Consider the following 26,818-nt stretch of genomic DNA (forward strand, 5'->3'; position numbering starts at 1 on the left):
CTTATTCATGCTTGAATGACTGTGTAAGCAACCAATCACAAGGCACTGGCCAATTAGATCAGGGGCGGAGACTGACCGTCCGTTTAAACCTCATTTCATCAATCATTTGACTACAACAACTCCCAGAGGAAGACCCTAATGGGTTGAAATGCGTTGGAGAGATACCCAGGCCATAACTGAAACATCCCCATTAATCCACGCACCGAGGCACTGTACACTGAGACCAGAGCGACAATCGATCACGTGAGCGGCAAATATCACATGACCAGGAAATAACAGAGTGTCCAGACGCCGAAGCCGGGCACCCGCAACCACCGACCTGAGGACACGGAACACTGACAGGAGGAGGAGGGATCCGGCCACACGCACTGGCAGGAAGACAGGTGAGTCTCTGTAACGGAGGGGGAAGCAGGCTGAGATCGGGAGCGGTCACATCCAGCGTTTCCCCTCCCAAGACAGGGGACTGTAGGGCCTAACAGCCGAAGTGCAGGCTATAGTCTTTAATTAGACATATCACTCACTTAGGCTCCAGCCATTACAGCCCCAGTCTAGAGCCCCTACAACCTAGTCCGAGTGGTTCTCTTCCAACCTGACCAGAAGACATCCCAAGCTACCAACAGCATCATAACAGCAAGGATACAACACAGACCAGATTTGCTAATTAAGAAGATAACTATTGCTCAATTTGGAGGAGATAGCGGGATGCCGGTATTCTCCCCCCAAACATCATCACTAACATATCATCATCTCAGTACAATTGATACATAGTGCTAGTAATAGCACAGACATCCATATTGTTGTATACCATATATTGTGACATAGTTAATGTCTGCAACTCTATTTGTACATTTTTAACATATTGATCAGTAAAATTATTTTTAAACCTGCCACTCCAGTCTTTTGGTACCATCTATATGACATGTTACATGGATTAGCACATAAAACACGTATTCCAGATTAAGGCCCAATTTAGTGCAGTTTATACATTTAGAGAGGTTTAGCGCTGAGTGTTCAATTTCTTTGTATTATTCATAAAAAATCTTGTGACACTCTAGGTCATTGATACCGCAGTGTAATATTTAAAATTTGTACAAATTGATGTGTGTGCTGTACCCCACTTCATTCGTATTTGTTGATATGGAGAATGATCTGATGAGACTTGAGAGGAGAGCAGGAACCACATACTAGTGCTGGAGCTGCTGCCAGTGCCACCAGTCATGACGATACTAGTCCATCTACATCATCTACTAAAGCCGAGGCCCAAGGGGATACAGGGCTTATGTCAGGGCATCTATAATCAAGAACCAATCTTTTACAGTGGTAAAAAAAAACATCAAAGGGAAAGTTAGTTGCAGAAAGACATAGTTGGCAATATGCCAGTTTCACCACATGAAGTGGCAAGGAAAGGCTAAGGCCTTGGCCTTTATTTATGACTGGTGGTTCTGCCTCTTATGATGATGTAAGCACAAGTGAACATGCTGACATAGAAATCGAGGATGCTTCTGTGGAAGTGCACCAGGATGAGCAGGAAATTTGTGTAGCTGGCGCTAATAAGGATGTTGATGATGAGGTTGTTGTTGATGAGGATGTTGTTTGTGTAAATTAGGCACCAGTGGATGAACAGTTGTTGCCCAAGATAAGGAAAAGCCCATTGTCATGCTTCGGCACAAGACAAAAAAACTTGGTTGTGTTGACTCATCTGCATCACCAGTGTGGTTTTCTGGGAACGTTTAGTTTTTTCTCAGCAGATGCACTTGCTGGAGAAACTGAAGGAGAAGCCACCACTGCATGACGTGCCAATTGAGCTGACAATTTGCCTACCAACAGCTCTTTGCATCTCTTCAGATTTGTGTCCGTTGGGAAGACACAACATCTTCATCCCTTTTGCGATGAAAATCCACTCCCAGCAGCATCAGCAGCATGCATAGCACTCAAGGATTCTCAAGAAAGACACAACGTAAGACTTAAACCTTAAATCTTGCATTTGCTCTGTTCGGCTTGTCTTCATATCTGTGGTTAAGTGGACAGTGGGTACAACAGGATTTTGGAGGCCACTAATTACATGTTTTTAAATGTCCCTGTACAGGTTGGGAATTGCTTTTCTAGTGAAGTGGAATCTTTGCAAAGGACTGTTTAACAGTCAATAATTTTTTTAAAGCAATACTAGTAGTCTTCCTGGTCTCCTTCTGGGATGAAAATCCACTCCCAGCAGCAGCAGGCATAGCACTCAAGGATTCTTCTGGGGCATTACTGATGTGAATGAGAAATATTTTTTGTAAATGCCTCCCCTCTCATAAATTTGCTTCGGAATCAACAATTTATATTAAATTTACTACCATCAACCCTTCCTGTCTCTGCCTTCAACTACATACATACTCCAACTCCTTCAGGCCTCTTGAATAATAAAAACATTTACTTCCTGATGTGCCATGTTGGAAGTTGAACTGTGTTACAGTGTGTATATTAAAATATCTAAATATATACAATAAGGTGTAAAATCTATATATATAATATATACAGTATATATATATATATATATATATATATGTATGTAATCACATATTTTAGAGAGAGTTTAGGAATAAGTTTATCAGAGGTAACACAGAAACCAGTTTAAGAATAGACAAAACTAGCTCACAATACAATCTAATTAGTATTTGTTTACCCTAGCTAGAGCCACAGTTCACACATAGTCTAAATACAGGAAGACTCTAAACAACAGCCCACAAGTTTAAAGTGAGCAGTAGTTTCAATTGACCAATAGGATATTCCTTTTTGAACACACCTATCAGGTAATAGCAAAATGGTTGGAGTCTCACACAGATCAGACAAAGGGTCTCTCACAGAAACATATAGCTGAACACTCAGAGCAGGAACACTGGCAGAGCAGACTTCCCCCCAGAAGGCTGCCAAGATGCAACCTCAATCTCTTGGAGGCATGGAGAAGCTAGCCGCTTATCTACCTGGAGGATAAGTATCTGTCTCTCCAACCACACATGGCTTACAGGGAAGATGTTGAAATCATGTGTTTTAAGGGTTAATGGTTAATTAAGCTTTGGTTAAATAGGTGTAAGTCTGTGTTAATAATGTCTGTTCAAGTAGTGAATCTGTAACAAGGTTGTAGTTAATAATGTAGTGATTTGTTACTGTAGTTAGCTATATGGATGAGTCTGTAAGAAGAGATGAGAACTGATTAAGTTTAAATCTATATAAGAGTCCTTAGTTTTTTGTAATTGGTTGGAATTTGTCAGCAGTTGCTAGGTAGAGTAGTTTGGGGGGTCTATCATGGTTGGTTGGTCGCTGACTATGTGGGAGCTCATGGGAGTGGCTTGGTGGACTTTATAAGGCTGGTGTACGCCCAGCAGCTTCCTTTTCTGGACGGTGTTTGTCCCTGGGTGCCATCCTCTGGACCTGTATCCGGTGACATTCATACTTGTACCCTCCCCGTCTGTGGTATTCTCCCTGCTTGTTGTATCCTCCTGTCTGCTATATCCTCCCTGTCTTGTTTTCTCCTGTTGTGTGTCCCTTGTGTCTTTTCTTTTTCCCCTTTGCTTCTCCCCTTTTTATATTTCCAAACCCATTCCCTTCTTCCCCCCACCCCTCCCCTTTTTTCCATCTCTCCCTCGCCCCAGTTGTCCCCCGTTTCATGCCCCGACCTAAGCGCTTCGCCCCTCCCCCCCGTCGATTCATGGATTCCCCAGCCCCCGCTCATTCCTCTGCCTGGCACTGCCTCAGCTTACCTTCACTGCTGAGCACGGCCGGGGCATCTGCTACAACCTCCTGCGGCTTGACCACGCCCCCTGCTGCTTCCTGCCCGCGTCCTTTCTCCGGCTCCCCTCCACACCCGGGCGAGTGGTCCCCGTCTCCTGCGGGGTCGCCGCTCGCTCCAGCATCCTCCCAGCATGCTCCCGCGGGCGCGGCATCACTTATGGCGCCCGCGGGCAGCCCCTTCTCTGCACTCCCTCCCGTGGCTCCCACTGCTTCAGGCCTGCCCCAGCCACTCACCGCCGGGTGCCCCCCCGCGATGCTGTATCAAGCCACGGGGGGCCCGGTTTTCTGCGTTTCCAGCGCTGCCCCGCCCCCCTCCCTGCGGGCGCCATTTTGCCCCCCGGCCCCGCCCCATTGCACCACATGGCAGCCCCATATCCTTGGGGGTCAATTTCGCTGGGGGTTCCTTCCCTCAGCACCCCACATTTTCTATTGGGGGGGCAGCTCCCTCACTCTATCACCCCGCTCCATTGTCTTCCAGCCTTCACCCCCAGCCTGTTTCTTCCCTCCCCCCCTTTCCCCTGCCCATCCTTCTTTCCCTGCTTTCTCCACTGCTCCTTCCCTCCCTCCATGGTCCTCCCCAGTTTATCCTACTGTTTCCCAATCATCTGTTTTTCCTCCTTTTCCTGGCCAGGGTTCCCCTTCCCCCTTTTACCCTCCTGCAGGGGCCCCTTTTCCTTACTGGCACCCCTCTTTTGCCCAGCCTTACCCTTTCCCTCATTACACTGTGCCCAGTTTTTCTGGTTATTTGCCTCACACCCCATCTTGGCCACAGCATTTTGCTCCCCCACAGGGTCCTGCCCCACGCCCACCAGTGCCTTCTCACAGTGCGGTTTGCACCACCCTCCCCCTTTACCTCCTTCTCCTCCTGTCACTGTCCTGTCTCCTCCAGCGACAGTTCATAGAACCCCCGCTGGGGTGTCCAGTGATTTAACATCATCCATGTCTCGCCACAGTGTTTTGCCTAGTGCTCCTGTGATGGCTTCTAGTGGTGCTGGGATCTCAAGTGGGAGCGCTGTGGTCAGAACTGCTACAGGTGACGTGATCGTTGCCCCTGATGTCGCGGTGCCTGAGAATGTCGGTGACGGGATGTCGGGACTGGTGGGTGGCGAGTCTGCTGTCCCGCCTTTGCTGTTTGATACAGAATCTTCAAGGTCTAGCGACTGTAGCTCCTCGTCTAGTTCTCTGCCGCGCCCGCGTAAATTAGCTAAACTGGTTGCGCAGCGTTTGGTTAGGAAAGCAGCTAAGCGTCAGTCAGCTCCAGTTGCTATTGACGCGCCTGTTGAGGATGCTGGTATGGTTCACTGTGCCAATATGGCAGTGGACAGGGGTTTGCGTAAGCGAGTTAGGGACAAGATTCGCAAGGGTAAGTTTGTGGATGTTTTTTCTCTAACTGATGACATGAAGAAAGCTTTAGACAAAGCCAAGAAACCTGGAGGACTCTTGCCGTGGCTTTCACCATTGGCTTAGCGGTATACTGGTTTTTTTGGCCTGCTACCTCGAAACACGAACAACAGAGCACCGTAACGTAATTAAGTATATTCATTTGGTGCACAATATTTTTGTCAAATCCAAGGGCTTGGTTTGGAGAGATTACGACGAACAGTTTCGTAGGAAGCAGGACGGTCAGCTGGTTATGCCTCTGGGCTGTAAGGACGTTGAGGTCTGGTTAGCTGTTACTCAGGAGGTTAAGGCGCCTGCGGAAGGGGCACAGGGTAGGAAGGCTTCCCTCCCTTTGCGTGCTGGTGTGAGCGTGCTCGGTAAGGGGAAGTGTTTTGCTTATAATGATTCTCGGTGTCCCCGGGGGTCAGGGTGTCGTTTTCGTCACTCCTGCCGCATCTGTAATGGCAGTCACCCCGCCAAAGACTGTAAGTCGGGATCAAAGGTTGGTTCAGGGATCAAGTTTGATGTTACTGGAGTTGACAAGTAAGGCTTATTCTCCGGTGGCACTAAACGAGCTAGCTAAATGGTTGGGCTGGTATCCTTTGCGAGAGGATTCCCAATTTTTGCTGGATGGTTTTAGTTTAGGTTTCCGGTTACCCGTAGCTGGCGCTTTGCATGTAGTCTCCTCCCGGAATTTGCGTTCGGCCAGAGAGCTTCCCCATGTGGTACGACAGAAAGTCTTCACTGTAGTGGCTCTGGGCCGTATGTCCGGGCCTTTTCCCTCCCCTCCTTTGCAGGACCTATGCATTTCTCCTCTTGGAGTCGTGCCCAAAAAGGTCCAGGGTAAATTCCGTTTGATCCAGCATTTGTCATACCCTCATGGGGGCTCTGTGAACAATGCGATCCCCCACTCGCTTTGCCAGGTTCAGTACCAGTTGTTTAATGAGGCGCTCGTGATGATTAAGGGTTTTGGTCCTGGGGCTTTGATGGCAAAGTTGGACGTGGAATCTGCTTTCCGCCTGCTACCGTTACACCCCGAGTCCCTACGTTTTATGGGTTTTAAGTTAGATGGCCAAGTTTTTGTTGACAGGTGCCTCCCCATGGGCTGTGCTATCTCGTGTGCTTATTTTGAAAAGTTTAGCACCTTCTTGCATTGGTGTATCCAGGCTGGAACTGGCCGTGTAGGCATCGCACATTATTTGGACGACTTTTTGTTCGTCGGCCCATCTGATAGCACAGTTTGTGGGGATGTTTTGTTTTCTGCGCAGGCCCTTTTTCGGGTGCTCGGCGTGCCGGTTGCCACGGATAAGACGGAGGGTCCGACCTCTTGCTTGTCTTACCTAGGTATCGAAGTGGACACAGTTGCTGGGTGCTGCCGGTTGCCGGCCGATAAGGTGCAGCGATTGCTAGGTCAGATTCAATGTTGCTTAGATTCACGGTGCGTTAAATTATGACTAAGTTTTAGTTTGCTGCTGTGTTTAAGCGCTGTTTGGGTCAGCTGGGTTTGGATGTTGCGTATTACGGTACTCATTCTTTCCGTATTGGCGCGGCTACTTGGGCAGTGGCTAGCGGGTTGCCTCCATCTGCCATTCAAGCAATTGGGGGATGGAGGTCATCCGCCTATAAATCATATGTTAGATGTGATAAGCATCAAGTTGTGTTTTTCTCACCCAGAAACGTAGTTTACCCGCCAGTTTTTGAATGGCTAGCATTCACAAATTGAGGGTGTGAAGGGATTTTTAATTTTTCCTCCAAAAAAGGGCCGTAATTCAATTGGCTTATCATACACGGCTCATGGAACACAAAAAAAAGGAGTTTTTTGGATTTTCTCCTTCGCCTGGGCATTGTTACTAACATTCTCCTTCTAAGTTACCACTCTATCCTCTTCATATAATGTTCCTTTACTGACGTTTTAGTTCTTTTTTGCTCTTTTACAGCTATGTCTGTGACTTCTGAGCAAGTGTGGCTTGTGGGCCATTCATTTATTTATTGGGCTGAAAGGCATGCGATGGCAAAGAGGGCATCCCTGTTGTTAGGGGGGCGTCAGGTTCAGTGGTTTGGAGTCAGAGGCATGCGGTGGCCAGCTCTTTTGGAATTCTTGTTTCAGCAGGAGATGCGCTGTGAGCGCCCGGCATGGCTGGTGATTCACCTCAGAGGCAATGATGTGGGGCAGTCTAAGGGTATAGATCTGATCTTGCGGATGCAGGCTGATTTGTGCGCCCTTCGCTCCTGGTGGCCGGAGGTGCGCTTGGTTTGGTCGGAAATTATCCCTCGCCATGTATAAGGCTCGAAGGAAGATTAACAAGGCTGTTTCTCATTTTGTCTCCAGGTCAGGTGGTTTGGTAGTTCGGCACCCAGGTTTACGTTTAGAACAGGCTCCATTTTTTTGCCCTGATGGGGTGCATTTATCAGATTTGGGGTTAGGTGTGTTTTTGGGTGATGTTTTTTCCTGTTTGGATGCGGTCTAGTGTTTTGGCAGGCTGCAGTTCTTTGGACCTGGCAGTGGCGAGAAGGTGTTACAATCCAGCGGCCACGTAAAGGGTAAGAATATTCATTGTGGAGCACATATCCTTTAAATGGTCGTAGTATGCAATATCATAGGGGTTGTGAGTCTTCGCAGCTTAGCTTCCAATGACCACAGGGGAGGCGTTTCAGTCGCTCCCTAATATTGGTCACAATGGCCACAGGGGGGGGGGGGGGGTATCAGTCGTTCCCTAACATTGGCTAAGATCATATGGCTGTAGCTGATTGTTGTAGCATCCTTCTTTGCCTCCCAAGAAATTAAATTCAATAATTAAAGTATAATTCAGGGTCATACCTTTAATAAAAGCGAGTTATGACCATTTAACCAAAGCAGTCCGTGTCCTGTCTTTATTTTTATTATAAGTTAGTGTAAGCTGTTATATATTGTGTTTTAATTGCAATAAAGTTATGGACGCCTTATGTAGCATCTGCTGTAGTGTACAATAGTCTGTTTATACTTGTTATATTATTGTTTAATGGGCAAAACAGAACTATGGTATTTGTAATTGATTGGTGTTAGCAATGCATACAGTGGATGATATGGTGTAGTCTTTGTCTATTCCCATGTGTTTAATGGAAGCTACAGTTTCGTAACATGGTTTATATTTCAGGTGATGAAGGAATTTGTAATTCGGTAGTGGTCAATTATATTGTAGTAAGCCTATAAGTACTATACACTGTTCATCTAGTAATTGTAGTTCCATAAGAGTTGTGGATTACTAGCCATATTATGATAATATTGTGAAGTAATATACTATCATAGTTTTGGGATTGTATAGTACAAATAGTTTTTTTATAAGTAATAATAACTGTGTGAAAAGGAATCTGCAGTCAATATGGCTGCCAGCATGTGGGTTAGACAATGGCATTACATGTGCTTCCCCCCCCCCCATTGAACCATGTGCTTGATTTAAAGGAAATTGTGAATTACTAGTCTTGTGATCATAGTTATAATTCTACCCAGTTTTGGTGTTGTCATAGTTATTATAATGCCTCCCGAATATCAGGTGCCGCTCCCGACCCCCGGAAAGGCAGGCAAGCCTCCCGGCTGCCGCCTGACCCCCCCAACTACTACAAGAAACTCCCGCAGCGGGGGGCCCGATGACGCGATTCGCTCTGAATCTCGTCATCATGGCTCCGCCCCCTGCCTCACAATGCCAAAATTTCTGGCACTGTGAAGAGGGTGCGGAGCCATGATGATGCTATCGTGTGGCTCCGCCCCAGTCTCCACCCCTAAACCTGCATCATTACCCGGCCATGCCCCCCCCCCCCCCCCCCCCCCCCCCGCTGTGCACAGACATTTAGCTCCCTCCCAGAAGGAGGGAACTGAATGTCAGCATATATGAATTATGATCACTAATGGATATATGATTTACAGAGTTACAACATTATGTGGGTTTTCAAAATGGAGTTTGTCTAGGCACCATGCGGTTTGGACAATAGGACATGGGCCATACCAACCCCCACACACACTCTCACCATGCTTTCTCAGCAGCCATTTTACATTTCTCCTCGCTCTCTCTTATTCTCTCTCCCCTATTTCTCTCTCATCTTTGTATCGTTTATATTGTATTTTAACAAGCATTGATTTAATTAATACTGTTTTATGAGGATTGATTTGATGAATGAAAAAACAATTTACTTTAACACATCTTGTGTGCAATGTTATTATCCAAATGATCCAAATGATTTAAAAGGTATATAATTCTGGTTAACACTTTTGCGAGTTGATATATATATTACATATAACCTGATGTTAGTTATTTCATGAATAATAGAATATTTGCTTCAGATATATTGAGTTTAAGCAGGGACAAGATAAATGCACAAAAAGGAGGGAAAAATAAAGTACCCCCTTACAAACTGCCACGTGTTTGTGCCACCCACTGCTGCTGCTTAGCTTAGTCAGCCAGCTAGCTTGGTGCAAATTTTGGGCCTAAACCGGATGAAAACGATATTGTGAGCTGTGAAGTGGTCAAAATTGACTGGAAACGAGTGGAAATTAATGTTATTGAGGTTAATAATACTTTTTGAAAAAAAAAAAAAATACAGATTCAAAACCAAACACTTAAGGGGTGGTTTTGGTTAACCCAAATCCAGATCCAAAACACATGGAGATACAGATTAAAAACACGGGGGTCGGCGCACATCCCTAGTATTATCCTGCCACATCGAGACACAAAATACAAGTGTGAAATAAGCAGCGAGACAGCTTACAAGAAAAAAATGTTTCAGCAGATCACAGTGGGGCCGGATGGCAGTAAACTACAAAATATATAAAGGTTAATTATTAAATATACATATAAATTGTATATATATGTGTGTATGTGTATATATATATATATATATAAAAATTCCTAGTTAAGTGGGCAGGATGGGGAGATAACTGCAGTGAATCGTGGCTCTGTATTGAGGGGGTGGGGCTAAATAACTCAAAACAGCTTAATGTAGCCCACCCCCTCCTCGTGCTACTGTGATTCCCAGAGACAGGACGGGGCCTAATGACGTAGTAACCTGGCTCCGCCCCCAAAGTGGCCAGCTGTGTCTACTCTCCGGGTATCTCCCTGGGAGCAGATAATTAAAGTAGGTAAGTATGATGTAACTAGGAGTGTGCACCGGCAACTTTCGTGTTTTGTGTTTTGGATCTGGATCTTTCTTCGTGTTTTGGATCTGGATTGGTTTTGCCAAAACCACCCTTCCGTGTTTTGGGTTCTGGGTTTTGTGTTTTGGATCTGTATTTTTTTGAAAAAAAGCATAAAAACAGCTAAATCACAGAATTTGTGGGTTTTTCTGCTCCTATGCTATTATTAAACTCAATAATCTTAATTTCCACTCATTTCCAGTCTATTCTGAACACCTCACACCTCACAATAGTGCTTTTATGTCCAGAAGGTTGCACCGAGGTAGCTGGATGACTATGCTAAGCGACACGAGTGGGCAGCACAAACATGTGGCCCATCTAGGAGTGACACTGCAGTGGCAGACAGGATGGCAGTTTGAAAAACTAGGCCCCAAACAGTACATAATGCAAAGAAAAAAAAGAGGTGCAAGATGGAATTGTTCTTGGGCCCTCCCACCAACCCTTATGTTGTATAAACAGGATATGCACACTTTAGCAAACCAATCATTTCAGCGCCAGGGTCTGCTACAAGACTGTGGCTGAAATGATTGGTTCGTTTGGGCCCCCACAAAACAAGCTGGCAATTAATCTGTCCCTGCACAAACTGGCTCTACGGAGGCAAGATGTCGTCCTCATCCTCATCCACCGATTCCTCACCCTCTTCAGTGTTGTGTACATCCTCATCCTCACAGAGTATTAATTCGTCCCCGCTGGAATCCACCACCACAGGTCCCTCTGTACTTTCTGGAGGCTGGTCTCCCTGGAAGAGTTGATAATTCACTTTTGTGAACATCATCTTCTCCACATTTTGTGGAAGCAACCTCCTACGCCTTTCGCTGACAAGGTTCCCGGCAGCACTAAACACTCTTTCAGAGTACACACTGGAGGGGGAGCAACTCAGGTAAAATAGAGCCAGTTTGTACAGGGGCCTCCAAATTGCCTCTTTTTCCTGCCAGTACAGGTACGGACTGTCTGACATGCCTACTTGGATGCTGTCACCGATGTAATCCTTTAACAGGCAGACGCACGCTTGTCGCTGCTGCTTTGAGGATGCAGGTGCGGCTACATCCCACACAATTTACAAAGACAGAAAAAAAAGAAGAATTTTTATTTTTGCGGAGCGCACTTTGAGGGTTACACCACCCTTTAATAGACAGATGCACGCTTGTCGCTGCTGCTTTGAGGATGCAGGTGCGGCTACTGCGCATACATTTCACATACAAACACAGAAAAAAAGATTATTTTATTTTGGTTGGAGCACACTTTGGGGGTTACACCACCCTTTAACAGACAGACACACGCTTGTCGCTGCTGCTTTGAGGATGCAGGTGCGGCTACAGCCCACACAATTCACAAAGACAGAAAAAATTTTATTTTTTATTTTTTGTGGAGCGCACTTTGAGGGTTACACCACCCTTTAACAGACAGACGCACGCTTGTCTGTCTGTTAAAGGGTGGCGTAAAAAAAAATATACATTTTAGAAAGAAATATATTGAAATGTAAAATGCAACATAAGAAAAATATTAATAAGGAGGGGTCAATCCTTTGCCACAATGCTTTGAGGATGCAAGTGCGGCTACTGCGCATACATTTCACATACAAACACAGAAAAAATTATTTTTTTATTTTTGGTTGGAGCGCACTTTGAGGGTTACACCACCCTTTAACAGACAGACGCACGCTTGTCACTGCTGCTTTGAGGATGCAGGTGCGGCTACAGCCCACACAATTCACAAAGACAGAAAAAAAAGAAGAATTTTTTATTTTTTGTGGAGCGCACTTTGAGGGTTACACCACCCTTTAACAGACAGACGCACGCTTGTTGCTGCTGCTTTGAGGATACAGGTGCAGCTACTGCGCATACATTTCACACACATACACAGAAAAAAAGATTATTTTATTTTGGTTGGAGCGCACTTTGGGGGTTACACCACCCTTTAACAGACAGACACACGCTTGTCGCTGCTGCTTTGAGGATGCAGGTGCGGCTGCACCCCAAAAAATTCAAAAAGACAGAAAAAAAAGAAGAATTTTTATTTTTTGTGGAGCGCACTTTGAGGGTTACACCACCGTTTAACAGACAGACGCACGCTTGTCGCTGCTGCTTTGAGGATGCAGGTGTGGCTACAGCCCACACATTTCACAAAGACAGAAAAAAAAGAAGAATTTTTTGTTTTTTGTGGAGCGCACTTTGGGGGTTACACCACCCTTTAACAGACAGACGCACTCTTGTCGCTTCTGCTTTGAGGATGCAGGTGCGGCTACAGCCCACACAATTCACAAAGACAGAAAATTATTTTTTTTTATTTTTTTTGGAGTGCACTTTGGGGGTTACAGCACCCTTTAACGGATAAAACAGCCGGCCCTTTGCTTAGGACACAGGCGCACGCTTGACCATTCTGTCAGTGGTGACAGTATCATATGCAGTGACAGTAGACATGTCAGAAATTGTTGGCACATCATTCAGTCCGGACCAGATGTCCAAACCGGCCCTTGCCTTATGACACATGCGCACGCTTGGCGCTGCTGCTGTGTTGATGCACGTGCGGCTACTGCGCATACATTTCGCACACAAACACAGAAAAAAAAGAATTGTTTATTTTTTGTGGAGTGCACTTTGGGGGTTACACCACCCTTTAACAGACTTATGGGACACAGGCGCACGCTTGGCGCTGCTCCTTTGTTGATGCACGTGCAGCCACAGTGCACACAATTAACAAACACAGAAAATATTTTTTTATTTTGTTTGGAGTGCACTTTGGGGGTTACACCACCCTTTAACAGACGAGCCAGCCGGCCCTTTACTTATGACAGACAGACGCACGCTTGTCGCTACTTTGTTGATGCACGTGCGGCTAGTGCGCACACAATTCCCAAACACAAAAAATATATATATATTTTTTTTTTGGAGTGCACTTTGGGGGTTACACCACCCTTTAACGGACAAGCCAGCCGGCCCTTTACTTATGGGACACAGGCGCACGCTTGGCGCTGCTCCTTTGTTGATGCACGTGCGGCTACTGCGCACACAATTCACAAACACAAAAAATATATATATTTTTTTTTTTTTGGAGTGCACTTTGGGGATTACACCACCCTTTAACAGACGAGCCAGCCGGCCCTTTACTTATGACACAGGCGCACGCTCGGCGCTACTTTGTTGATGCACGTGCGGCTACTGCTCACACAATTCACAAACACAGAAAAAAAAATATATTATTTGGAGTGCACTTTGGGGGTTACAGCACCCTTTAATGGACAAGCCAGCCGGCCCTTTACTTATGACAGAGGCGCAAGCTTGGCACTACTTTGTTGCTGCACGTGCGGCTACTGCGCACACAATTCACAAACACAGAAAAAATATTATTTTTTTTTGCACTTGGGGGAAGCACCCCTGATGGACAGAGCACCCCCTGGACAACACTACAGCACCCCTTTAGGACTGTGACACTGCACAGGACTTTGGAGTGGACACAGCCCCTATGGACAACTGACTGCACAGCACAGCCCAGCCAGCCCCTATGCACTTTGGAGGAGTGGACACAGCCCCTATGGACAACAGCAGCACAGAGCAACACTACACTACACTACACAGCCCAGCCAGCCCTAACTCCCACCCTCACTCTTCACTGTCCACAGCCGAGTGAGAAAATGACGCCGACGCGGGTACCTTATATAGAATCCAAAACCCGCGAGACCCGGAAGGCGGGATGATGACGTTTTGCCTCGATTTCAGATCCGAGTCAGGCGGGAAAAGTCGAGCCTGACTCGGATCGGCCTCGGATCGGAGGGGCTCGGGGGGGTTCGGATTTCAGAAATCTGAACCCGCTCACCCCTAGATGTAACCCCTGCAGACTAGTACTTGGTAGAACTACATTTTGCTGCAATAACAGCTTTAAAGCCGCATACCCACTAGACAATATTTCTGAACGATAACAATATAGTTCATATCGTGCAGTGTGATTGCAGTGAACGATCAACGATACACACTCACGCGGGTCGTTAACGATATCCCCAGTCAGCTGTACATGCAGCCAAATCTGGGAATATCGTTAACGATGACATTCTGCCAAATGCAGCATGGCCCTGCTCCCCCCCTTTGTGGCTGACATGGGCAAGTGTGTATACACTTACCGATGTCGGAACCCCCGCCGAGCCTGCCGCTGCCGATATCGGTTCATACACACATTGTCTAGTGTGTATGAGCCTTAAGGGGCCCATTTATCAAAGTTAATTTGAGGTAAATTCCCCGAAAACGCCTGTTTTCGGGGGTTTACCTCAAATACTTAGTATCCCCCGGATGTATGAACAGGCGTTTTCGGGGGTTTACCTCAAATACTTAGTAACCCCCGGATGTATGAAGGAGGGACCGCAGCAGGTATCTCCGATACCTGCTGCGATCCCTCCATTGCCGTCGTCAGCCGCCTCCCCCATAGGTTTCTATGGGGGATGCGATGCTGCCAAATGTATCAATATCGGGAATGTGAAGCATTCCCGATATTGGCCCCAGCAGCTAACGCTATCTGAAGATAGCGTTAGCCGCTGTAGTCTATGGGGACTTACCGCAAGTCAGCCGGCGGAGGGATCTCCCAGGTCCCTCCTCCGGCAATGGGCGCCGCTCATGTGAAGACCGCGGGACTGCGCATGAACAGCAGCAGCCTCACACGCACTCCGGCCATATCGCAGACGTCTCCTTGCATGTGCCGGATAGTACATTCAGCCGCTATGATCACATTTTGCAATGCGATCATGGGCGGTACTGGATGCCCTGATCGCATTGCAAAATGCAATCATTAATAAATTGGCCCCTAAGTCTGTTGGGGAAGTTTCTACCAGGTTTGCACACTGTGTTGCAGTGATTTTTGCCCATTCTTTCTTGCAGAGTTGCTCTTGGTTGTTCGGGTTGGTTAGATGACGCTTTTTGACTGCAATTTTCAAATATACAGGCTAGCCTAGCCAAATGGCAGAAGCTGAGTGGTTTCTTACTTTCTCTCTCTCCACTCTCTAAGATTTGATACATGTCACCTGATTTGCTGTTGTATATCATATACAGTATAGTCTAATATACCTCATACTTGCCGACTTTGCAGAACTCCTCCCCGGGAGCAGCCTGGAGAGGAGATTCTGCAAACATCTTTAGGGGAGGCCCTGTCCCGCCACAGGAATAGACTGCATTTTGCGGGTCCGCAAGGAGGGGCCCGTGCTAAACGACGCGATATAGTATAATTTTAGCACCGCCCCCTCCCGACGGACCTGTGAATTCCTAGGAAAATCTCCCCATTATGCCCACTTCACTGGGAAGTGGGCGGGATGCGGGAGATCTGCCTACACTTTCGGGAGTGCAGAGGACTTCTGGGAGTATAGGTAAGTATGATATACCTCCACCTACTGTATGAGAGCATATGATATCCTCATGCCACTATGTTGCCTCTCCCTGCTCTGCAAGTCTGGTACTCGGAGACTCCTCCACTAGCCATCCCCCTGCTCACTTACAACCGTATGAAGCTTAGAGGTGTGGATGGTACAGGAACCTCTGCCAGTTCACCAAACCCTGCCAAGCCATGACACTCACAGTGGGATAGTGAGACATGGCATGTCTGCATTTAAAGCCCCGTGTACTATTACTGATGTGAAATAAGAGCTGCCATAGATCCCTGTTCGCCTTACTTTGACTTTAGGAAAACTTTGGAGAGGAAGTACATGTTTTTTGCTTTTTGATATGCTTTATTATGACAATGTATGCATATTTTGGTCTTATTATTTTTCTACTACTATATTTAGTATATCTTAATAATCTCCAAGTTATCTGACAGTGATCTGAGTATACTTAGAACAAGGGGAGGCTGACATCTGAGTACTTATGAGCCACAAGCCTCCTTCTCTGTGGCAGAGCTTTCACACTTCTGGTTTCATTGATGCCAAAGGCGACCACTGGCGTCTACTGTAACCAGGGCCGGCCCTAGACAAATTAGTGCCCTAGGCAAGATTTTGGTTGGTGCCCCCCCATAGGATCCTGATAAAGTGTGGCCTCACAGAGGGGCCGTGGTCTCACTGTGCTGTGGCCCCTCACCCAACACCTCTCACCCAGCACAGCTCCCCTCTTCCAGCACAGCACCCATCACCCCACACCCGGCAAAGCACCCGCGATAACCACTAGCCATCATTCAGGTGCCTCATCCCCGAAAACCGCCACTGCCCGTACACTGTTTGCTACTGCCAGGCCCGATCGGAGCTGTCAGCTGAGCTCCGATCATGGATACTGCATAGTGACAGTAGCAGCTGCCATTGTCTCTGCCCAGCCAGCAGCAGGTGCCCCGGCCGTGCATGTCCCAATCATCTGCCGGCCCAAGGCAGGCTTGGGTGCCCCTAGGCATTCACTTAGTTTGTCTGTGCCTAGGGCCGGCTCTAACCGTAACGTGAGGTATATACAGCTCTTCCATGTGGCTCAGCTGTAAACACTGGACATCTACTTGTATTGAGTGCTAGTGTGCATTTTGTGGCATTAAAGACCTTGGGCTCCATTTACTACTATTCCATTTACCGTGGAGAAAAAACGCCACTACTGCTTCGCCTGCTATCGCTACGAAGCAGGAGACGGCTAAAGCAATTGTTGCTGAGGAAAGTGAACAGAAAGCCATCCCCTTGTCAGTGTCTGCAAAGTCACATAGCGCATCTTTAAGTATTGTCTGTATGCACCATACTGGTGCTGTGCTGATTTATGGGATTTTTTTTAATCAACTTTATTTATAATTGAACAAAGCAGAGGATCAGGCTTATGTAATAGGGTGCGACTTGCAGCCGCTGTGGGAATTCCTGCGAGTCTTCCCCTATTTTTAAAGCGCCAATCATTTTAAAAGGCAAAACCAGCTTGCCCCTATGTCTGGATTGCCTCTCTTCAGCTGGGGCAGATAACTCGACATTCTAGCAGTGACATTAGCTCTGGAGAAGACACTCGACAGTTAGGGGTAAATTTACTAAAGTGAGAGTTTTTAGAAGAGAGTTTTAAAAGTGATGTTGCCCATAGCAACCAATCAGATTCTAGCTAATATCTACTAGAAGGTGCTAGTTAAATGTTAAGTAGAATCTGATTGGTTGCTATGGGAAACATCACTTTTAAAACTCTCTTCTAAAAACTCTCACTTTAGAAAATTTACCCCTAAGTGTTTTCTGGCCTTAGTAACACCGCTTTTCTAAATTGCTTTTAGCGCTTGTGGGTAGAAGACAGAGAAATCCCTTTGGGACATATCGAGAAGAGTTATATACAAGTATTGTCTCTGTCTTTTTCGTGCTTATTACCCCTTAGTACATGGAGCCCCTTCTCACTAAAGCGTTGGTGACTTTTATTTCAGCGTCATTTTGCATTGTGGGTAATTGTTCGAGATTTTGCCAATTACGTCGAGCTTGACATCCAAAGTTTGTGCTCTGCTAGAAATAAAAATGTGCAAACCAAATCAAATTTGAATTAAATGCGAGGATATATGGGTGATTTTCTCTTGTGCGATCGTTTGTTGTGTATCCGTTTCCAATGAGCTGTGCTAATCGATTTTCAATCACTGTGTAGTGATCTTGTTCAATGTTGCAATGTAATCTTCTCTCATGAGCTGGAAGAGATTGATCTCGTCCATAGAATTGAATGGGATAGGCATTAAATTGCTGGTCTAAATAGATGTTAATTTAAAAGAGAGGATACAGATATTTTTAGATGGGTGCTCCTCATGATTAATCACATAAAGTGGTTTATTTAATGAAGTGCGATTGGTCATAACTGCCAAATTTTACCATGGGATTTAAAGCTGCAATTGAAAAAAAAAAAAAAAATGCAAATCCTGGCATTTTGGCTTGGAAATGATTTTTTTTTTTATCCCAAAGTTTTGCCTTTAAAAAAATTAAATCAGTGCTTTAAACTCCTCAGCAAACTGCAGAAAATCTGGGATTTTTGAAAATGTCCTTCATTAAGGACATTTTCAAAAATCACTGATTTTCTGCAAAGTGCTGTGGGATTTACAGTGTGTGTGTGTTGATGTGTCAGGTTTTATAGAGCTAAGTAAACCTGAGATTTACATATCATTTCATGGGAGTTGAGTGTTTGGATGTAGTCAAAATCCTGGCGCAGACAATGCTAGCGAACAGAAGCCCAGCGCTGGAATCCCTACAGCAATATTAGAGTTAGGGGTTAGTTTTAAGCACAAAGTAGAGCAGGGGTTCCCAACTACAGTCCTCAAGGCACATTAACAGTACAGGTTTTAGGGATAGCCATACTTGAGCACAAGTGACTTAATTAGTACCTCAGTTATTTTGATTTAGCCATCTGTGCACAATCATGGATATCACTAAAACCAGGACTGCTAGTGTGCCTTGAGGACCGAGATTGGGAATCACTGAGGCAGAGGGTTAGGGTTAGGCTGCAAGAGGGGAGAGTTAGGGTTAGGCTGCAGGAGGGGAGGGTTAGGGTTAGACTGCAAGGGAGACTGTTAGGGTTAGGCTGCAGGAGGGGAGGGTTAGGGTTAGGCTGCAGGAGGGGAGGGTTAGGATTAGGCTGCAGGATGGGAGGTTAGGTTGTAGGAGGGGAGGGTTAGACTGCAGGGGAGACGGTTAGGGTTAGGCTGCAGGAGGGGAGGGTTAGGCTGCAGGATGGGAGGTTAGGTTGCAGGAGGGGAGGGTTAGACTGCAGGGGAGATGGTTAGGGTTAAGCTGCAGGAGGGGAGGGTTAGGGTTAGGCTGCAGGAGGGGAGGGTTAGACTGCAGGGGAGACGGTTAGGGTTAGGCTGCAGGAGGGGAGGGTTAGGGTTAGGCTGCAGGAAGGGAGGGTTAGGCTGCAGGAGGGGAGGGTTAGGCTGCAGGAAGGGAGGGTTAGGGTTAGGCTGCAGGAGGGGAGGGTTAGGGTTAGGCTGCAGGGGAGACGGTTCGGGTTAGGCTGCAGGAGGGGAGGGTTAGGGTTAGGCTGCAGGAGGGGAGGGTTAGGGTTAGGCTGCAGGAAGGGAGGGTTAGGCTGCAGGAGGGGAGGGTTAGGCTGTAGGAAGGGAGGGTTAGGGTTAGGCTGCAGGAGGGGAGGGTTAGGCTGCAGGAAGGGAGGGTTAGACTGCAGGGGAGATGGTTAGGGTTAGCCTGCAGGAGGGGAGGGTTAGGGTTAGACTGCAGGGGAGATGGTTAGGGTTAGACTGTAGGGGAGATGGTTAGGGTTAGGCTGCAGGAGGGGAGGGTTAGGCTACAAGGGAGACGGTTAGGGTTAGGCTGCGGGAAAGGTGAGTTCGGGGTAGGGTTAGAATACTTACCTGCATGCGTCGTAATTTTCACTGTCGGGATTACGCTGCTGGGATTCTGACCGCCGACATTATCAGCACCAGGATCGTGTACCCAACCCCATTGTTCAGCTGTCTAATTTTGGATCTTCCACTAAGTAATATGTTTTAACCTTTTAAAAAAAAACATTAATTTATAGGTACTCAAACTCGGTCCTCAGGACCCCAGACAGTTCATGTTTTCCAGGTCACCCAGGTGTGTTCATTACGCACTGACACATTTTATTTAGAGATGTGCAGGTTCGGTTGTACTCGGTTCTTTTCGCCACATTAGCGCAAGTTCGGATTAGTTCAGGTTTATCCTACTGGCTATCCAAAACACGTGAGAGACGGATAGCCAACAGGATAAATCCAAAAGAACCGAGTAATACCGAACCCACACATCTCTAATTTTAATAGATCCACAAGTTGAGTTAATTATTTCACTTGTGAGTCTGTGAGGTTATCTAGAAAACATGAACTGTTTGGGGTCCTAAGGACTGAGGCCCTGATTCAGAGCCGGACGCTCTGACAGAGCGCTCGCTCTGAATCAGGACCGTCCCTCCTACTTTTTGGAGCGGCCTTCTGGCCGCTCGCATAGCTGTGGGTGACCACCCAAAGCTGTAGAGAGCGGCCAAAATGATGGTCGCGATGGTCAAGACCTTTGCAACCATCGGGCTTGCGACGAGACCCTTGCGGTAGGGTCTCGCTGCCGCAAGCCCTGGAGTGCTTTTGGCTTTATCAGAGCCAAAAGCACCTCCACTGACATCACTAGTGATGTCAGTGGGGCCGGCCCCAGACGGTAGGCGTTCCCATGGGAACGCCTCCTTCTGGGCAGCCACGCCCACCAAAGGGGGCATGCTGTCAATCACCATCGACAGCACGCCCCCTTTGGTGCGAGACCCATAACGACGGCTTGGCCGTCGTTATTCGGGTCTCGCGCATGCGCACGATGGAGCCGACTCCCTCGTGCGCATGCGCACTTGGGCAACATCGACCCGCTTGCGAGCTCTCAGCGCTCGCGAGTGGGTATGAATCAGGCCCTGAGTTTGAGAACTTATGCAGTTTATGTACACATATGTGCATATTTTGTCTTACACTAATACACTTGCAATGTTTTGGAGAACAGGTACCACAAATTAAACTTTTACAAAACTACAGCTTGTTACCACCTGTCGGGCACAGAAATTCAGGAATGCTTCATATGTGCACAATATCCATCCGTAACTGCTGATTTCAAATCTCTCTTCCCACAAAATGAAATCTTGCCCATTGTACCTGTACTGCAACAGTGAGCACCCCACACTCTACTCATCATAATGATTACATCCCATCTGCTCACATTACAGAACCTTTAACCCAATAAAAATGTCACAGATTTTTTTTTTTTTAACCCATAGAACATGTCATTGTTATTGATCACTTTTGTCATACGCAGGGTTGACCCTTTAAACTTCAGAAAATAGCACCGACGCTAAAACACCTGACTGCGGTGGCACAGAACTGTACTCAGTTACCTGGGTAAGGCACTTAGCTGAATTTACCTGTAAATAAGGATGTCATCTAAAGAGCTGTTGTACTGAATCTGGTACATCCTTATTCCTGGGATGTGACTCTGGGGAGGCCATTGGATGAGAGCCGAGGATGAGGTCAACTCTACAACCACAACCTTCCTATCCTGCAGAGATTTAGTTTCATTGGATGGTATGCTAGACTTGGCAGGCGTCAGTATGTCAGAAAGTCCTGACTCCGTTTCTTTGTCATAGCTGGTGCTGTTAGCGAGGTTAGGGAATTGGTGTACTATAAGTTCCACGTGCGCAGTAGTTTCCCCCGCTGCATTGGAGGCAATGCAGGTAAAATTCCCACGTTCTGTAAACCGAGTGGTGAAAATATCCAACGTACCATTCTCATATGATATAGTTCTAGTTGTATTGGAAACTAGTTTCCCATCAGGAGCTATCCATCGTACGTAAGGGTCAGGGTCACCCACCGCTTTGCACTTTAAGGAGACACCTTTACCTTCCATGACCTCTAGTTTGGAAGTCCGGTGAGTTATCATAGGCGGTTCGCACACAAATTCCTCTTCCTTTATAGACCAGAAATATTTGCCCATCAGCTCTACAGGGGAGGCACATGTTTCTAAATCATCCTCCCTGGTGAGCCTCCTAAGCCACACCAATTCACAGTTGCAGTGTAGAGGATTCCCACCAAAGCTGAGCACCAGTGACGTTGAGCGGGAAAAATTAGGTGTGTCATAAACAGGGATCCTGGAAAATAATGGGTCTGGTGGGATCTTTTTTAGTTTGTTGGAGGTCATATCCAATCTAGCCAACTTGTGAAGGTTGAAGAAGATTCCCTCAGGAACGTATTCAATGAGATTGTGATCGAGGCCCACTGTATTAACACTTGAAAGCCTCCCGATAGTCTCCCATGGTATGTCAATCAGATTGTTGTAGGACAAATCTAAATCTTCCAACGTGTCAATGAAGTCATCAAACGACCCCGGAGCTATGTAGTGCAGCTGGTTGTTGCTCAAGATCAAATGCCGGAGATTAATTAAACCCTTAAAATGTTCTTTATTGACAAACGTTAAGCGGTTGCTGTCCAGAAGCAAGGCGTGGAGCCCTTTCAAGTCATGGAATGTGTAAGGCATGACTTGACTGATGGTGTTTCTGGACAGTGTTAAGTGGATGAGGTCCGTCATGTTAGCAAAATCTTTCCTTCGAAGGGTGGTTATGAAATTGTCCATGAGCCTGAGCTCCGCTGTTCTCCTGTCAATAGTGGGGGGCACAAATAGAAGGCCGGTCTTGGTACAGAGGATGGTGAAGGACGGGTTGACATTCTGACAGGAACATCTCTTGGGGCACATCATCATGGCCTTAATAGATGTGCTTATAATCAACAGACAAATGGCCAGCCTTTCCATGGTCAGGTGTAGAACCTGCAAATGAAGCACAGAAGTCTGTTTTAACACCGAGCCATCCTCTTATACAAAGCAAATTTTATTCAGTTGCTAAACAAACCAAATTACCACAGCAGATGGAATACTTTTGCAGTACATACCAATGTGATTTATATTCTATGTGCATCTTTCAAATTATGTCTGCCATTTTCGTGACATCTGAGGTCCTATGTACAATCCTGAGTTGCAAACAGGCTAAAGTAACATAATACTGTGGTAAGGAGGATTAATGTATATTTCATGGCGAGCGTCCCCTTTAGATTGTAAGCTATAAAGTGCAGAGGGCGCTGCACCTAGGCTATTTTGTAGTACATTTATGTATAGTATTTGTGTTAAGCTCAAATGTTGTCCCTGACTGAATTACTGATAATATTGCTTTATAAAGGATAAAAAAAGAGCTTGTACAATGTTGTACTTCTAAACTGACCACCGGATGGCAGTGTTTCTCCACTAGAAGCAGGACAGAACCATTGGCTTATTATTATTACATTGCTTGCCTAGTGAGAATTGCCATGTCTAGAGGCTGCTTGGTAAGTGCTGGTAGATGGCAAGTGGCACAGTATCAAAGTACACAATCTGGCTGGCTCCTCTGGATCATTGCTGGGGGAACTGGACAGGATGGAATTTAAAGCATATAACAAATATTTAGCACATCCTGGCTCTTGTTTGAAGTCGGACAGATGTGTATTGCGAGCAGATAAGGGGAGTGTTTGCTTTCCCTGTGAAATTCTAATAGCATTCAGCATTTTTATTTCTGGGACGTTGTTTTTGGCTTTGCTCATTTCTATTTTTATTTGTGATCCACCTCTGCTGCTATATATATAAAAAAAAGCAGCAACGTACTAAGTTACCACAGAATCCGGGAAAAACACAGGATGTTCCTTATACAGAATCATCTAATAAGAGAACCACAGAAATGAGATTTTACCCTGTGCCAAGAGTTATGTTACTGAGCTCAGAGGGGGAGAATGAATACCCCCCAAGTTACCCAACATTTTTTTTCTGATAATGCTTCATGCGCTAAAAGCATTTTTAGCATCAATTTGCGCAGCAGAAAAAACACCAGGACATTTTGCGGCATTCGTTATTCTCCTACTACCAAGTATGAGGCAGGCGTGAAGAGAACCTTTCTCACCCGTGCCATATATTATTATTGCCCGACTGTGCTCCACACTGATGAGATTCAAGCACAAATGTTCTTCAAACCAACACTAACAGACACGTAAATACATATCAATATGTGTAAAAGTGCCTTATGGCAATAGTCGTATAATGCAGATGCTTTGTCCGGACACACCGGACCAGGAAAGTGACTGCCTGGCGGGATGTCCATTTGTATAGTTAGTCTTTGGTGACAGTGATGTCACTTTAATGACAGTAGGAAGTCACTGGGCTTTTCCTTCTGTCCAGTCACAAACTGCCAGCATGGGAAACCATTTGTGTTTGTCTGGCGGCTTAGGGGAGCCCATGGCACTCCCTGATTGATTTATATTGCATGCGATTCTTTAACTCTTTTGGTATAATAGTGTACCGTGGTGCATTACACTTGGACACTGGGATGGCAGAGAAGCCTACGGTTTCAGTTTTCTGCAGAAGGCCTCCAGCACAAAGGTGATTGGGGGGAATGTATCAAGCCTTGATGAGACAAAAAGTACCAACCAATCAGCTCCTAACTGTCATTTTTCAAAGACAGCCTTTAAACTGACAGGAGCTGATTGGATGGTTATTTACCCCTTTCAACTTTATCTCCAAGGCTTGATACATTTCCACCTGGGACAGTCCTAGTGGTGGTTTCCACTATGGTCTAGGACCTCACGCATACCTTCTTCCTGTTATCTCTGTAGAAGCGGGAACTAAACACTTTCAGTGTAATACCGCTCAGTTTCTCTGGGGGGAGCTGTGCTGCCACATTCTTTATATATACAGTAAAATAAAAGCACATTTGAGATTGAATCCCTCTCATACAATCAGACAAGAGCTGGATATGGCAAAAGGGGGCTATTAAAGAGTAAGGGGATATCAGGTCTGTGTGACTCAGTGGAGGAGGTGTGTGCGTGAAGACCAATAAGCAGTCACAGTCACACAGTTTTTGGAATGACTACCTTTAGTGTGGGCTCAGCAAGGCCCTGTCTTCAAACGTGTGCTCTCTTCATATCTTACAGCTCATTTTATTATTGCATCAACAGATCACCATCGTAATTTAAGTGGAGGCTGAAGCATAATTATGACTAAACAGTGATTCACAAGGAAAGACGCTTTTCTCCCCAAAAATTACTCTTTTGCAAAACTTGGGTACCGCAACATAGGTGTCATAGCTTTTGTGCTGTGTTGTTTTGTGATTTAGTAGATGACAAGGTTCTTATTTTTATTGTTTTGGGGTTTTTTTTAAATTAGGTTTATAAATGGCTCACAGACACTTTAACAAGGGCACACAATACACCCTACTAAGACAATTTTTTTTAAAATGCAGTCAATGCAGTAAGAGGATTTTAGCAAACACACACAGTGCACTAACACAATGATTTTTAACAAGCCCAAATCTTCAAGCTGCGCTCATTCTGCACGCAGAGCTCTGTCATTACACATCCATCACACTGCTGTCTATACGATTAACTCTGGGCTTCTAACTGTGTTATTACCCGCACCCCAGGAAGGAGAGGAGCTCAAATTAAGGACCATTTTGCACAGTTTTGTTATGGAGAGAGGTTAAAAAAATAAAAATAAAAAAAGATTCTTTACAGTCTGTGATCAACGAAGTGGAGACATTTTCAGGCTAAGGCATGAAGTATCTGCACCAGTCCACTTGTCATTACTATGTGAAACCGTAATGGTTTTCAGTTGATGGATTTTGCTGAATGCAAGTTGATGGGGATTCAGGCAGACGTTTGCTCTAAGTGTCTGTCCTTAACATCTAACAATGGTTTTGTGCCGGAGGCTCACTCTCCTCTGGAACACTGCACTACGGTACCTACTGTGATATCACTAATCCACATATTGATCTTATTTTACAACCAAGTAAGATGCATGCTACAAATTAGCGAGGTGGCTGTTCTATGACTCAACTATCCTATTAGACATGTATTCTGCCGAGTCTTCAAAGAAGCCTCACAAAAGTAAAATCGTATGTTTATAAATACATAATCCCATTAACACTGCTTTAATTCATGTAGTATTACACTATACTGTATACTTTTATTTTGTTAAATATGGGTTCAGTGACCAAATTCTCATTGCAGCTCTCCTGCCATTCCAGCTTGTGTTAGGTGATTCCCTAGACAGCTAATGAAGCCGATATTGCTTGTGGAGCACTTGCCAGGGTTGTGACGATTAATTAATTAATCCCTTAAAACGCGCCCAGTGCTCAGTTTCCTGGTTCTCTCTTTGTGACATCCCTTGCCAAACTACTGTCACTTAACAGCACTGTTAGTAGGCGAAGGCTGGATAAGCGTGAGACTATGTAAGATTACTGGTGTTTTGCTGTATGGCTGTTTATGACAGCCTTGTTGCTGGGCAGTTTATAGTGCTGGACAGTTTAGATGTTTGGTAGAGCCAATGATATTGTTTGAGGAAGTGGTTGGATTATCAGTATATATTGGCTCGTTTGCATGAAGACAGCCTCTTTGGTTATGGATCTTTGAAACCGACCATCCCACCCGTGACTGAATTTTGTTGTGTAACACTAACCTTTTCTTTTCCCAAATTAGGGGAGACGCAGCATGGCGGGAGTACGCTGCAGCTCAGTGGCTTTATGTGGCGTAAGATAACTTTATGGGGGCACTTGCCCTTGATGAACTTGGTGAATTTGTCCTTCTCCGTGCGGGGGGACCCAGGCGCTTTTCTGTGTGTAATCGTTAGTGCGTCTTGAGGGGGGATGTTGCAGTCGTTCCCCGATTATCTGAGTGAGATGAAAGCTAGAACTGAGTCTGCAGCGTCTCTTGCCACCCTGGTTAGGTTAATTAATTATAAATAAAAGCTGTGACCTTTTAACCAAGCTCTTGTTGTCTGTGTTGTTATTTATTAGTTTAAGTAAGTAAGCTATGCAAGGTTGTTAAGGGTTAGAAGCAATAAACCAATGTATTATATTAATACCTTTGCAGTGTCCTGGTTCTATATCAAGCAGTGAGCATGATGCCAAGCAAAAATACTGGGCACACCACTACTACATGTTGGCAGATAATCACAAGATTGATCACACATGGAGAAGACTTCTCCAGAACCAAAGAAACAGGTAAGGACAGTGATGTTTACAGGAGCGGTCTTAAGATTTCTGCAATGACTAATGC

The 26,818-nt window shown here is 45.8% G+C and overlaps 1 protein-coding gene across 2 annotated transcripts in view; it reads right to left on the bottom strand.

The window, feature by feature from the left end:
- Positions 1 to 26,818, bottom strand: part of LOC148480494 (leucine-rich repeat and fibronectin type III domain-containing protein 1-like protein) — a 535,141-nt gene that overhangs the window by 66,938 nt on the left and 441,385 nt on the right. For both annotated transcript variants that reach the window (XM_088454316.1, XM_088454315.1), the window contains one exon: positions 21,118 to 22,514. In XM_088454316.1, coding sequence (XP_088310442.1) covers positions 21,118 to 22,499 — 1,382 coding nt within the window. In that variant the 5' untranslated portion in view covers positions 22,500 to 22,514. The remainder of the gene's footprint in view (positions 1 to 21,117; positions 22,515 to 26,818) is intronic.

Source organism: Taudactylus pleione, unplaced genomic scaffold (genome assembly GCF_031769625.1).
Source record: "Taudactylus pleione unplaced genomic scaffold, aTauple2 ptg000612l, whole genome shotgun sequence".
Lineage (NCBI taxonomy): Eukaryota > Metazoa > Chordata > Amphibia > Anura > Myobatrachidae > Taudactylus > Taudactylus pleione.